The sequence below is a fragment of the Oryzias melastigma genome, linkage group LG5 (assembly GCF_002922805.2).
Source record: "Oryzias melastigma strain HK-1 linkage group LG5, ASM292280v2, whole genome shotgun sequence".
NCBI lineage: Eukaryota > Metazoa > Chordata > Actinopteri > Beloniformes > Adrianichthyidae > Oryzias > Oryzias melastigma.
This window is the reverse complement of record NC_050516.1, coordinates 22,901,893-22,916,474: the sequence shown is the minus strand read 5'-3', so window position 1 is coordinate 22,916,474 and position 14,582 is coordinate 22,901,893. Positions and strand designations below refer to the sequence as shown.

Sequence of the window (14,582 nt, the reverse complement as noted above, 5' to 3'; positions counted from 1 at the left end):
TAATTAAATTAAATTAAATTGCTAGAATGTAGCTGAAATATTAGCTAAACTCCAAAATAGCCTACAAAATTTTAATAAATGCCAAAATAGTCCAAAAAGCTATCAGAATGTCAATTTTAAAAACTGTAACTTTTTAATATAATTATAAATAATAAAAAGGCAGGAATATTATTCCAGAATAAATCAACTTAAACCTTAAACAACTTTCAATATTTTACTCTCTATAAAAAACAATTTTATTAAAATTATACAAGTTAGAAATAATTGCAAGATAACATCGGGCATTAATAACAATAAAATAAAATGATCTGGAGGGCCAGATAGAATTACCCAGAGGGCCGGATCCGGCCCTCTGGGTAATTCTATCTGGGAGCATCAACAGGGGTCAGAACTCTCCATGGAGATCAATTCTACAACCTAAAGCCACGTTTTACTCACTAAAATGACTAAAATATCAAGAAAATCCAAAAAAGTCATACAACAAAACTGCATCGATGTTTTTACTGTTTGAAGGCTGTGGGGTTGTTTTTGTTGTCGAGACCTCTTCAGAAGAGTCTACAGTAATCTGCTCTAACCTCCAGGGTCGTCCACATGCATGAAGATCATGTCCTGATTAGCAGCAAGAAAAGAGTAAAACTGCTGGTTGGTGGCGGTCGGAAGCTGAGCCACGTTCCAGTGCTCTCCCCCATCCACAGACACATGGATCATGCGCTCTGTGCCCTAAGACAAACACACAAAAACTCATTTATTTATTTATTTTGCAGCAGCATATGAATTATTCTATTCGTTACACAGAAATAAAAACACCACAAAATGTCAAATCAAAAGAATTATTGTTATTTGAGCCACAAGTAATACAAATCACACTGTCTGTTTAAATAATTAAGTTTGAAAAAATTCTGTCCAATGATTGATGAACGATTTACCCTTGTTGAATGGAAGTATAAGATTTTAGTCCTAACGTGGACTTTTAAAATTTTACTAATAGTCTGGTTTATTAAATCAGATTAGTAGAAATCTAAAACAAATCCCTTTAAAGACCCACTCCCATCATCTTTTGATCCATTTTCAAAGCATCCAGAGGGTTTTTAATTATAATTATGCAGTTTTTAGACATTGTTTCTGCAAAGCGGCAGGAGTTTATTACAAATTCCCCTCTGAGTTGTCGATGAGATTGTTAGCATGGAGTAATCCTGCCCCTCCCCGCTACGGAGAGCTTTCTGTTTACACCCTCTCTCACTAGCTTATAGTCCCTCACACCCTCAATCTAACGTTAAAGATGCAACAAAAATGTCGGTTCTATCCAGCCGTACAAGGTTTGAGCCAAGCTGAGCTGAGAAAAACAAAGACATTTATTGATCTATTTGTCTACAAGTGGATGCATCAGAACGGGAGCGAGGCAGAGAGTTTGTGGCTCCGCCCAGTACATTTTCTACATCACAAATAAACAGCATATTTTTGGACATTAAAATAAATTAAAAATAAAATTCGATGTATAAAGAAATAATCATATTTTACAGTTATTTCTGTACATATATATGCCCTAAATCATGAGAAAATGCAATTTGAACATGTAGGAAAACATTGTTTTAATCAAAGTGGATATTTAAAGAAAAATCGTGTTTTTGGAGTTTTTAACATGTTCTTGTAGCATTTTTTTCATAATATATAAAATGATTTAAAATTAAAACTGCGTTTCTGAATATTTCTTTATTAAAATCATGGTGGATCAAGAAGGTCTCTGATCTCTGCTACAATAATAGAAAAATAGATCCATGTGTTTTCCTCGTCTGAGCTGGTATCTGGATCAAAACTACACAGCTGAATAGCTCTAATATTGCTCACTGTTTTCATTCTTTGGTACGTTAATGTTAGGTTTGGCTTGTGAGGTGATGTGGGAGAGAGTGTAAACAGAGGGCTGATGGGAAATGAGTGAAGCGAACGGTTCATGCCCCACAGCTAAGGGGTGAATTTCTATTGAGTTCCTGTTGCTCTGCAGAAAATACGACTTAAAAAAACGACACAGACTTTTAGATTTTGACTGTATAATCATAATTAAAAGAGCACTGGGAACAATTTTACAATAGGAAAACATAAAGTGGGAACTTAACACCTTTTGGGGGGGATCCTTTTTAATGTGTTTAGAGAAACTTGTGAATTTCTGTTTCCTAGCAAACAGTGGGAGGAAGGTAACCTCCCTACTTTCAGAGCAAAACCTTTTCTTTTACAGCACCAGACGGAAAGAGCTGCTCCTACTGGCTGAGATCTGAGCCATCTGTGTCCCATCAATGCCAGCTGCATTCCCATCAAAAAGCAACCATCAACACATAGAAATGTCAAATATGCTCTCCAGAAGATATTCAGTTACAGATTCCTTATTTATGGCACTTTTGTTTTTTTTATAAAAGCAACCGACCTCAGTCTTCAAAATACAAAAAAGGGAGACAACAAGTGGAAATGTATGATGTTCTGCTGCCTATTTAAGATGAAAATATTTATAAAAAGGTAAAAAAATTAAGTTAAATACAAATTTCTTATGGAACCTATAAGTGGGATAAATTAGGAATTAAATCTGTCCAATGATCGATCCATCCTGATACTTCTTTTTAGTCAAATGAGAGTAAACAGTCCTAACATTAAGCTGTAAGACAGACACATGCAGCACATACCGTTCCTGTCATGATGGAGGCGAAGACAAACTTTCCTCCCAAAGCGAAGGAGTAAACTCTGGTTGCGATGGTTTGGAAACTTCTGCCGTAGTTGACGGTTTTCTTTAATTCAAGCATTCCCTTTTCACCTGACAGGAGAAACGGCGTTTAATCAGAATGGGAAAAGCAACGTCAAAATGTAGATGCACATCTTCTCCTCTTACTGCAGGAAACGTTGTTGCTGGTGGTAAAGTAGACGGTGTTCTTTGAGCCCCTGAGGGGGAAACAAAAGATCAAGACAGGAATTAAAGGGACAAGATGTTTACACTTTTATTGCATTGAAAAGTTGTTTGAGTTCAAATTTAATTAGCAGAAATCACAGATTATGGTTTTGGCTCCATCAAAGCGGTGTGTGTGAGCAGAGAGCATATTAACCCCCCAGCCGGCTGTGCTCCAAACCCGCTGAGGTTTTGTTAGCAGCCAGACGGGATGGCGGTTTTCAAGCTGCGCAGATCTGCTGGATAAGACGCCGTGACGGACTAGTGATTGAATATGACGGCGGCGCTGAGGCCTAAATGTGGTCGCGAAGAGCAACAAACCAAAAGCGGACACCGAGGCAAAGCTGTGACTCAGATGAGGGAGTCTCCTGAGGGCTGGGAACTTCTGGGAAAATCAGCCGGAAAAACACATTTCTCCTGGAGCAGAAGAGTTTTTACCGATGATGGTGTAAATGCTGTATAGTGAATCTCCTGTTCCTTTCCGTATGTTTTTTCGACAAACTAAAAACTTACTCACACTTTCAGCAATTTCAGCAATCATGATATCAAAACGTTCAGCTCTTTCAGGACATAATGGTTTAATAGAATATGAAATTTAGCTAATATTTTAGCATTATGCTAGCCATTTTGTCAGAATTTGACTTTCAGTTCTTTAGACTAACTTGGAGTTTAGCGAATATTCTAGCATTATGCCATTTGTATTGTGCAAAATTTGACTTATTTAAGTTATTTAAGCTAATTTGAAGTTTAGCTAATATTTTAGATTTATGCTAGCTGTTTTGTCAAAATTTGACATATTTAGGTTCTTTAGGCTAACTTGAAGTTTAGCCAATATTCTAGCATTATGCTAGCTGCTTTGTCAAAATTTGACATTTTTCCAGTTTTTTCGCTGTTTTAGCATTGAGCTAATATTTTAGCTTGCTATCAGCTTCAGCGTTTCAGCTTTCAGTTTGAGCATTTTTAGCTATCAGCTTCAGCGTTTCAGCTTTCAGCTTGAGCATTTTTAGCTATCAGTTTCAGCATTTTCAGCTATTAACTTCATATTAATCTTCAATGGTCACATTCACCTTACAGCAGTCACACTTGATTATCCCAGGTAATGATACTACATCTAGATGTCTATTCTGTTCCTTATTAAAACAAAACTTTTGAGGGATTTCACAAACACAATGGAAACACATCATGGGCCTTCATTAAACTTTTTCCAAGAAAGAGCTACTTTAATTCCCTTTTTCACTTTCCTAAAAATCACAAACTTAAGCAATCAAGACAAAGTATGAAGTTTGCGCGTTCCTGAGCAAGCTTCGTCTAAACTTCTGGCATCCATCAACAGCTGTTAAAACTCTGATTCAGCACAAGCCCTGAAAAAGACTCAATCTGCTTGTTTTTGCGACTTCAAAACACATTCCTCATCTATCTGATGAGACTCAGATCTGAGGTGGTTTTCTCAAAGGAAGGGTGTCCTCCTTTCTGACTAAACTGTTTCTAAAAGGCTTTTGAAATGTTTCCCTGACAGCAGAGCAGCTGCAGGACTGCATCTCACTATTTGGCAGATTGTATTGGCAAAAAAATGCAAGATGAAAGAGAAATTTTCTGCTCCTCTGAAATATTTTCCAACTTTCACACTGATTTATAGAGATATGGCAAAAGGTTGTAAGCCACCATGAAAGCCAAGAACTTGAGTTCCAAATTTCATTTCCCAAAAGTCCCAAGTGGGACTTTAGAATTACCAAGAAATTATCAGGAAATTTTAGAAAATGTATAACTCAGAAAATTACCAACGTGATGTATGTTTTTATTTTAAGATATGCTTTCTGAAAATCTAATCTAAAATTCTCACCATCTGACCAAACAAACGCTGTCGTGGATTTTTCTCCAGGTGGCGCCAAAGTCTTCAGACAGCCAAAGGTCCAACTAGAGGAGAAATACTCAGTCAATTAAAGAATTAGGCGTTCAATATAGCATACTAAAGGCTATTTCTTCTTGTTACGAAGCATTTGCTGGAGCTCTGCTCACCCTGATGCTGAGCGTCAGCAGGATGTTGCAGTCCTCGGGGTTGAAGAGCATTTGGATCAGAGGCTCAAACGGCAGATCGCTCTGCACGAATGACCGGCCAAAGTCCCGAGAGCGAAAGAGCCGAAACCCTCCAAACCCAGAAACATCACCGGTCAGGAGGACCTGAAGCCAGAGCAGACGTGACACCATCGGTCAGAGCAAATATGTTGATCTGCAGATAGTGATCACTCTGCACTGCAAAACATGAAATCTCACACTGTATTTGTGGCTAGTTCACAGCTTAAATTACTTGTGAAATAACAAAAAACTAACTCATTAGTTGATTTTCAGTAAAATGTAATTACTTAAATCTTGAAAATCTTGCATCATAATGATCTTAAAACATCTTATATTGGGTAACATCTCTAATGAAACATCTCTTTCTTTAATTTTTTTAAGAAGAAATTGTATTTGGGATGGTGAATGCTCTTGTTTTAAGAAACAGATTTGCTTTATTGAAGGAAAACTTAGGAGTTTGATTTGACTCAACGTGTACAGTGCAAACTAAGCTGTTTTAATTTCTCTTTGCTCTACGCCTAAAATCAGCACAATCAATATTTTTTCTCTAATTAAAAGCCAGAAGTAAGGAAATTCATATTAAAATGAGTCAAAATTATTTTGCTTCAAAATGATAGAAAGACTTGATTTTAGACTCAAAGAAACTTAAATTACAATATAATTTTTTGTTCCATTTTAAGGAATTTATTTTCAATAAATGTTAGACTAGCATTCATTGACAAAATTTTAAAACAAAAATGTAGATTTATGTTCTAAGAATATGTGCCATTTTAAAAATTTTGAAGGGTTTATTAAGATGAATCAACTAGTACTTAGACTGTATATTTTATTCTAAAATGAGTCATTTCCACATATTATACAAGTTTTTTTGTCACTGTAGTCAAAATAAATTATAATGAGGTCCATAAAAGCTCAAGAAATATAAAAACTTGTAAAAAATACTTATTGGGCTGTATAACATTCAGTTCAAAGCATTTTTCTCAAACAGTTAACATGTTTGTATATATTTTCCTTTTTAAATGCTTGTGTGAAATGTATTATTTGTCAATTTTAATATCTTATAAGACTTTTTATTGAGTAAAAAACAACTTACTGCATGAAAAGACAATGTTACTACTTTCCAATGATTTCCTCTTTAATATGACCTCCTTTTGCAGTGTACATATTATTTGTGAGACACATTTATGCTAAAATGTGTATCTCTAGTCTTACTTTAAGATGATTATAGCTAATAAATGAGGATAGTTGGACTGTAGTAGCACCTGAGATGTTATAATTTAGAGAATAAAGTGTATAAATCTACTGTAAAGATATAGAACTCTATTTTTTAATAGATTATCTACTTATTTTAAGACATAATATTTCTGATTATCAAAACAATAGACTTAAATATGAGTGTTAGTAGCAGATTTTAAGATTTAATTGTGTCTTAAAAGGCAGGATATCATTACATATTTTAAGTAATCTTACTAAGAGAAATTCTGCTAGTTCCATTAACAGATTTCACTCGTAACAAGACAAAAATATTTTATATTCTATACCATTTTCCCCATTTAAAACAAAAAAACTAAATATTTTCCGTTTTTAAAAATTGATTTAATTATTTGGGACTGGTTGGATAAAATCAATTAATTGATCTGAACTGAGCTAATCCTTATAGATCAATAATCGATTCAAAAAAGTAGAGATCGATCTAACACAAAGCTAAAGTCTGCTAGCTTGATGCTAACGTTTAATGGAATTTCCCATAGGACAGCTAATGCTAACGCTCATCGACCTAAACATACATTGCTGACTAAATGAACATCTTTATAAACTTACAGACATTAATTTTACAAACTCTTTAAAAAATATTTTCAAAGTAACCATTTGTGGTCTATTACATGTTTTCTGCTCATACTTTCTTCTTCTTCTGGAATAAGGCGTTCTGCTATAGCGTGATTGTCACCTAGTGGCCAAACTGAAACAACCTCCAGGAGAAGCAAAACAATTGTTGGAGCTTCTCTATTTAAGAATCCATGAGTGGATTGAAATCTTTTTTTTTTTTAAATCAGTTGATTATTGGTGGTACCCTGCCTTAAAATTAATGAATATATATATATATTTTTTTTTTTGCTGGAATTTTTCTCGATGAAAATCAAAAGATTTTCCTGAAAATCTCACCTTGCCAGAGTGATCCGGACCGACGGAGATGCCGAACTCCGACTGAATGAAGGTGTGGTTGATGACATGGGTCACATCCCTGAAGGTCTTCCCGTAGTCTTCACTGACACACAGACAGGCTCACATTTAATCACTCAAAACCCTTTAATGTCTCTGCTTTACGGGTGCAGACTCCTCACCTCCTGTAGAGGTTAGACTGGCCGAAGCGCATCAGCAGGAACGGTGCGTAGAACGTCGTCAGCACCAGCAGAACCTGCAAGAAAGGGGATCTCAGGTCTACATAAACATCCCTTTTCACCTTATGTGGCGTCATGCTGCACACCAAACGAGCCCACGTACCCCTGTTCCGTCTCCCACCCAGGCCAGCGACAGTGACCCAGCGGTTCGCACTTTGAACATGAACTGGAACAGAAGAAAGCAAGCAGACCTTCACATACAAACACTTGAGAACAGAAGCAGGGGGTGTGTGGGGAGGGGGGGTTGTGTGTGCCTTTTCCTGTTTCAGATACAACAAGAGAGAGAACAGAACGTCCATACTGACCAAAGCCATTTGGATGCACTCTGCATGTGTGACCTACATTCCTCCCTAAATTACAAAACTCAGACTGGAAAAAAAGAGCTTCACAAACCTGTTTTCTGCTCAAAACATGGATGCAAATGTCACATTACTGTTCATTTGGGGATACTTTACTTCAAAATGTGCACAGTAGACGTCAGAGCAAAGTATGTGGATGTGTTAACCACAAGCAGCATTCCCAGCCCTCCAGTGTGCCACACACTGCACCACAGCCCTCATTGTCTGGAACCACAGGAAGGACTCTGCCGTCTCGTCTTCAGCCAGAGCAGCAGAGGTGTTTACAAGGTGAGTGCAGCTCTGCAGAGAACAGGAAAAGGCCTGTCGCTCTACTGCTTATAAACACGTCCGTTGGAAAGTGTCCCGCTCCCGGCTGTCCAGCCTGGTGATCGAGACTTTCCGTCTCCTCTGCATCAGTCATATCATCGCGCTCTCCATCTCTCGCCATCCATCTGGAGTCTTTTTAACCCCTTTAGGACTCGTTCTGCTTCTAGCAAGAGCCTGACTTGATTCAATTAATTTTTTTTTCGATTCTTAAATTCAATTTTAACTATATTCATTTATACACATTTGTTTAGAACTACATTAATAATCTACTAATCTACGGCAACAATTTAAAGCCAATGAAACGGATACAGAGCGCTGGAGAGGCAGGACCGGATGCAGCGTGAGCCTGGTGTAATGAACTCCTGCCGCTCTGCAGAGACTAAGTCATAGAAAACACAAAAAAATGGGGGAATTTTGTCTAAAAATGGCAGCATCATAATTAAACAACGACTGGGAACACTTTGAAAAACAGATCAAAAGATGATCGGAGTGGAAAATCTGTAAGAGTAGTCACTAAAAAGAAGAAAATATTCCCATCATCCCCTCTCTTACTTACAGCAAGAAGTCAGTAAACACTTTCCATTCCAGCAAACAGAATGAAGCACATCCCTGTTAGTTGTGCCAAACTTCCTGAACACGAACGAGCCAGAACAAACACTGACAAGTTCAAAAAGTGTCTTTTGAGTCACACCTTTTGGGCTTTCAGAAGCGTCCCACCCAGAGGCAGAAACCAGAGCTGGCCTGCTAAATCTGAACTAAAGGTCTGTTTAGCCCAAACACATCAACTTCTGAAGAAAGATCAACCAAAGGTGAAAATGGAAAAATACCATATAATTTTAAATTAAACCTGCAAAAGGCGATAAATGTTTCAGAAGTTGTGAGATCACTAGTTAACCTGAAAGTAACCAGGACTGTTTCCATCTGGAGGTGGAGTTTTCCTGGACTGTCTACTAATCGGATGCTGTTATGAAATGCAGCTGCAAAGAGCCTCTATGTATATTTTTGTTTTACTACCAGAGCTAAATTTGTGTGTTTTTCCTCTTTGGTTATTTTGAGGTCAGGCCCAGATTAAAAAAAGACAAGATAGCAACAAAAAAAAGAGCAATAAAAGAGTTTCTGTGGGATAACGTGATGTTTTTAGAAACTCCAGAGGAGCACAGCTGATTGAAAACATTAACAACATCTCTGAATATGAGCAAGGTCTTCCAGCTCACAGCTGAGGAGTCAAATAAAGCAAAGTCATGACATTCCACAGGCGATGTCAGTTTTTTTTCCCGTCAGGTTTGTGTGAGAGCTCGGCATGCACATGATGAGTGCATCCTCCCCGCAAATTGCAGTCTTTTTTGAGCGTAAACATCATTAGTGAATGAGGCCCCACATGTTAACACTCAGGACACGCTGTAGGATAACAGGTTCAGCTGAGCTGCATTTAACCACTTTTCCACATCTGGCTGAGTGAAACAGGACAGACGCTGGCGTGACGAGCTGCAGGACAGCCAAGTCGAGATCAGACGTTTTCCTGCAAACGTCGACTGACCTCCAACTTGGCGACAAATAAGAGACAAAATTATGGCGTGAAATTAGCAACAAAATTTTTCTAGGAGCGTATAGCGAACGTTCCACAGGCACAGTTCAAGCTAGTATTCTTACTCTTGTGGAACAAGCGTTGACAATAAAACCTCACAAAAATACTTCCAGGTCACCTTTGTGTGTAACAAGAACTCTTAGAAGAGGAATTTAAGCGTTTATAATCTGTGTTTCGATTTAATACTTAAATGAAACATCAAAAAAGAAAGGTTTTGTTTTTCTAGATTATTTTAGAAACTGATAATGTAAATTGCTTGTTAATAGGACTGGGTTAATAAAACTGATTAATCAATCTAAGCTTAATAGATCAATAATCGATCCATAAAAGTAGAGATTGATCTAACAAATAAAGCTAAAGTCCGCTAGCTTGATGCAAACGTAAATGGAGTTTCCCAGTGCGGCCAATGCTAACGCTCAGTCGACCTAAACATTTCTGACTAAATGAACGTCTTTATAAACTCACAGGTAGGAGTTTTCTAAATTCTTTAAAGGGAAATTTTTCAAAGTAACCATTTGTGGTCTGAAACATCATTTTTTGTTCATACTTTCTTCTTCTTCTGGAATAAGGTGTACTGCTATAGCGCAATTGCCTCCTAGTGGCCAAACTGAAACGCCCTCAAGGAGAAACAGACCAATAGTTGGAACTTCTCTGTTTGAGAATCCAATAACAAATTATTTCCTTAAAAGAGTTTAAAAATTCATGCCTGTGAGTTTATAAAGATTTTAATTTAGTTAAAAATTGTATGTTTAGGTCAACCGAGAGTTAGCATTAGCCGTTCTATGGGAAATTCCATTAAACATTAGCATCAAGCTAGCAGACTTAAGCTTTATGTGTTAAATCGATCTCTACTTTTATGAGTCGATTACTGATCTGTTAAGCTTAAATCGATTCCAATCGATTAATTGATTTTATTAAACCCTGTCCTAGTTCACACTGCACTATAGTGATTCTCCTGCTTTCACATAAAAACTCAATCACACTGTGAGCAATTTTGATATCAAAACGTTCAGCTTGTCCAGGACGTTCATGCTTATACTTTTGGTATTCATATATTTTGCAACTGTTAAAACTGTATGCAACTTGTGCGATTTTTAGAAATGAGAAATTCTTTGCACACTTTGAAACCTATGCAATATTGCTATCTAAACGTTCAGGACATTCCTGCTTGAACTTTGGTATTCATAAATAATACAGCTTTGAAATTTCATGCAATTTTTAAGATTTTACAGAAATTCTTTGTGGAGTTTCTGCAAATTATGCAAGTTTGGTATCGAAACATTCAGCATGTTCAGGACATTCACACTTGCCTTTTACGCATTTTAAAACTGTAAGCAATTTTTGCGTTTTTTTTCAAGAAATTCTTTCAACTCTGTGCATTTTTAAACCTATGCAATATTGGTATCTAAATGTTCAGCACCTTTAGGATTTTTTCAGCAATTAAAGTAAATTGCTTCAGTATCTTTGGTGACCACATTCTGCAAAAAACGTTCGCACTAGCAGTATTGCAGCCAATTCAACTTTTCTAGTTACCATAAATTAAGTAGTCCTTTTCTGTTTTTTCATTTTTTATTTTCATTTGAAGATAAATGATATGTGGATTAGCTATGGTGTAAGTAGTAAGTATAGCCTCAGTACAGGGCAGGGACAACAGCAAAGCGGCCAATCACAGGTTGATTTATTTTTTTTCTTAATGTAGAGTTTATGTGAGGGCAAGGTTCTAGTTCCACAAGTGTATACTTCCACGAGAGTGCAGGAGTAGAGGAGCGGTCCTGAAATGTTCCCGCAGGACGTTCATCTCACTCATGCGAGAGTTTTGTCGCAAATTTGACGCCATACAAAATGACATCAAATAGTGAGTGTGTAAATGTAGAAGAGCCTGACTCAGGCCTGGCAGTGCAGACGTGACCTCATGCTGTGTCACATGTTGGGTTTTAGAGCCTAGAACCCCTTAAGAAAGGCTCCTTCGACCCCCCCACCCTCCAGCAGACTCTTCATGAACAAACATGCATCCCTGCAGACTCGCACGGCTAGGATGTGGGAGCACAGCCGCTGACCGTGGCTGACGTCCTCTCTGAGTGGTCGGACGCCAACAAAGAGCTCCTTATTCCCTCCGCCGTTCGGGTTCAGCCATGTTTACACACTTCAAACTCAGCAGCTCCAAACAAGAACTTGGACTTGTGCACCTTAAACTTCCAAATTGTTCCTGCTTCTTTAATCAAGCACAAAAAGAACAGAAGTAGAACCCTTTTACGACTTTTAGTGATTATCTGAGGCTATATTCAGTCAAAATACTAAACGATTACAAAGATAACATGTCCTTTAGAATAGCTTTTTGACCAGCAGAGACAGATATGTTGTATGGGGTAGGACATCATGTCAGGAAAACAGCATGTCCATCAAAGTCTGTAAACAATGATCGCACTGACAACTCCAAAGCATGCAGCCGCTCACATCCCGCGCCGTCTGCAAGCCCCTGCTTGCTAAATAGTTTGCAGGACAGTCGACTAAACAGAAGAGGATTAGCAAATGAGATCCCAAAATTTGTAAAGTTGTCTGTGGTTTTAAGAGAAAACGGTTCTTTTTGCTGATTTTTTTTTAAGTCAGTGAGACTTTACCTAAAGTATTTTATGTCAATTCTAATGAGATTTTACTTAAAAATTAAACTTTTTAGATCAAATTAAGGGTTTTTGTAACAAAAATCACACTACTCTGACAGTGACAGAAGTAGAAAGTTGTAATCAGCTGTTTGCAGGACTTGTTTTTGTTTTTCTGCCGCTGTATGAGATTAAACCGTTCTCCCAGTTAGAGTCAAGTGAGAGTATTTTCTAAGAAACTGATGTGAGTTTGTTGTCTCCTGCATATCTCTCCCTGAACATCAACAAATCCGTACTTTCCGTCCTCGTGTGGAACGCCACCAAGAAAAGCTGCAGCGCTTTATTTTGAGGTTTCTTTGAAGCCCGAAAAGGATGAAGGAAAAATGGAGGCCAACAAACAAGTTTCTGAAGCTTCTTGGTCAGCAAATTATTAACATGAAACCAGACTGACAAAACCCATGTTGAGCAGACAAGCAGGGCTAGAACTGCACCTGGAGCAGTGATCGGCCCGTTCACACACCCCCAAGATCCAAACTCCATTTGGTCTGATTTCACTCTGTTTGATAACGGGGAGTCCAGACGAAGCGAAGAAGAAGAAAAACATGGGGAGTACTTGTGAGGTTCTCAGAGGAGGGCCAGCGGCGCCCTGAGGGGAACGCAAACCCTTTTCATGCTCAAAGGTTCACACAGGTGTTGAACCGCAGGAATGATGCAACTTTCACACAAACTTTTATTCCTGAAAGTCTCTTTGCACTTTGGAGATTCGTCTCTAAGTTCTCTCCCAGCAGAATTGTGTTTCGTAATCAAGAAAAAAAAGGCAGAAATATCTAAATATTTTAGAGAAAAAGCAACATTTGAGACTTTAAAGGTTAAAAAACTACATTTATAAGAGGTGGGGGTTGAATCCTCCAGCCAGCTTCATCCGAGCATGGCCTTGGGTAACGGATGTGACACGGACCGATGACCTACATGCATCCAGACCAATTAAACAACAAAACATATGGAGCCAGGAACCAAATCGCCGTGAGAAAATGCAACAGATTGTTTAAAAATAGATTGAAATATCTCAATAATTGTCATAAACTCATTTTTTTAACCACCTGTGACACTTTCACTTTTTTATGTTCCATTATTTTAGTAATTTTCAGTTTTTTTAAGGTACTTTGATTTAATGGAATGACAATTAACTTTAGGTAATTTTGTCAAACAGGAAAAGTTTACTTGTAAACTTGTTTTCTTTCTGATTCATTTGCTTTTTTTTTGTTGAAATCAATTAATTATGAACACCACACTGGTTTATCATTAAGTTAATTGATTTTTCAAAGTAAGAGTTAAACAAGTGTACAAAAAAATAAAATTAATTAGTGGAATGTCATTTTACATTACTTTTTCAAAACTTTAAATGACAATAAGCAGATTTGATATGATTCTTTTTTAAGGATGAGCTTTTCAAAATATATATTTTAAATGTTTTTGCCTAAATAAGTTAATATAATCAATCTGACTGGAATGAAAAAGGTTAATTTAATGCAAAAATGCCTTGAAATGTGCAGAATTAGGTAAATAGACGCTTATTTAACAACTCTTGTAACTTTTTGGTTTGTTCTGAAAAGAAAACTATCTTGTAAGTCACTTACGTTGCTGGTGTTGTTCAACAGAGCTGCCTCGACTCCCAGCAGAGGCGTGCACGTCTGATCATTCAGTCCCGCACTGCGTTTCGACAGAACCGAGCTCTCTAAAACGGATCGGTCTTCAACAGCACCAAAGTCCCGCTGAAACCTTTTCAAACCGGGTGAATCTTCTGCGTTCCAAGCATGTCTGCTCACTGCAGGCGAGATAACCCCCAGCGACAAAACGCAAAACACCCAAATCATGACCGCCGGAGGGTTTCGAAACTTTGGACACCGAGCGCGAGCCTACTGTCCCACCACTTGACTCCACATGCCCCCCTCATCTCCAAAAGCATCCTCAAAAACATCCCATCGACCGCGGCACGGGATTGGTCGGGACCAGGAATGCCTGCGATCTGATTGGACGATGGGATTCTTCTTCAACTGAGCTTCATATTCTTGTGGCGCTACGGTGACCCCTAGTGGCAGGAGCGTGAATTTCACTACAACACCAAAAAGTGTCACGTAAGTTTAGTTTACAGCGAAACTTCTTACTAAAATTGTTTAATATTGAGGAAACTTAATTAAAAAAAATATACTATTTTCCTTAACACAAAATGAATGATAAAAAAAATGGCAGAAAACTGGAGAAACTGTAATTTCTAAAATACTGCTACAGAAATTTCCTTTCAAAAATAACTAAGGTTTATGAATCTGAAGAAATTTA

The 14,582-nt window shown here is 37.6% G+C and overlaps 1 protein-coding gene across 2 annotated transcripts in view; it reads right to left on the bottom strand.

The window, feature by feature from the left end:
- Positions 1-14,213, bottom strand: part of LOC112140788 (sortilin) — a 21,357-nt gene extending 7,144 nt beyond the window's left edge. For both annotated transcript variants that reach the window (XM_024263796.2, XM_024263797.2), the window contains exons 1-9: positions 13,883-14,213; positions 7,502-7,564; positions 7,342-7,415; positions 7,163-7,265; positions 4,943-5,104; positions 4,767-4,840; positions 2,873-2,922; positions 2,670-2,797; positions 576-720 (exon numbers count right to left, since the gene is read on the bottom strand). In XM_024263796.2, the coding sequence (XP_024119564.1) occupies positions 576-720; positions 2,670-2,797; positions 2,873-2,922; positions 4,767-4,840; positions 4,943-5,104; positions 7,163-7,265; positions 7,342-7,415; positions 7,502-7,564; positions 13,883-14,119 (1,036 nt within the window). In that variant the 5' untranslated portion in view covers positions 14,120-14,213. The remainder of the gene's footprint in view (positions 1-575; positions 721-2,669; positions 2,798-2,872; positions 2,923-4,766; positions 4,841-4,942; positions 5,105-7,162; positions 7,266-7,341; positions 7,416-7,501; positions 7,565-13,882) is intronic.
- Between the last annotated feature and the right edge of the window lie 369 nt (positions 14,214-14,582).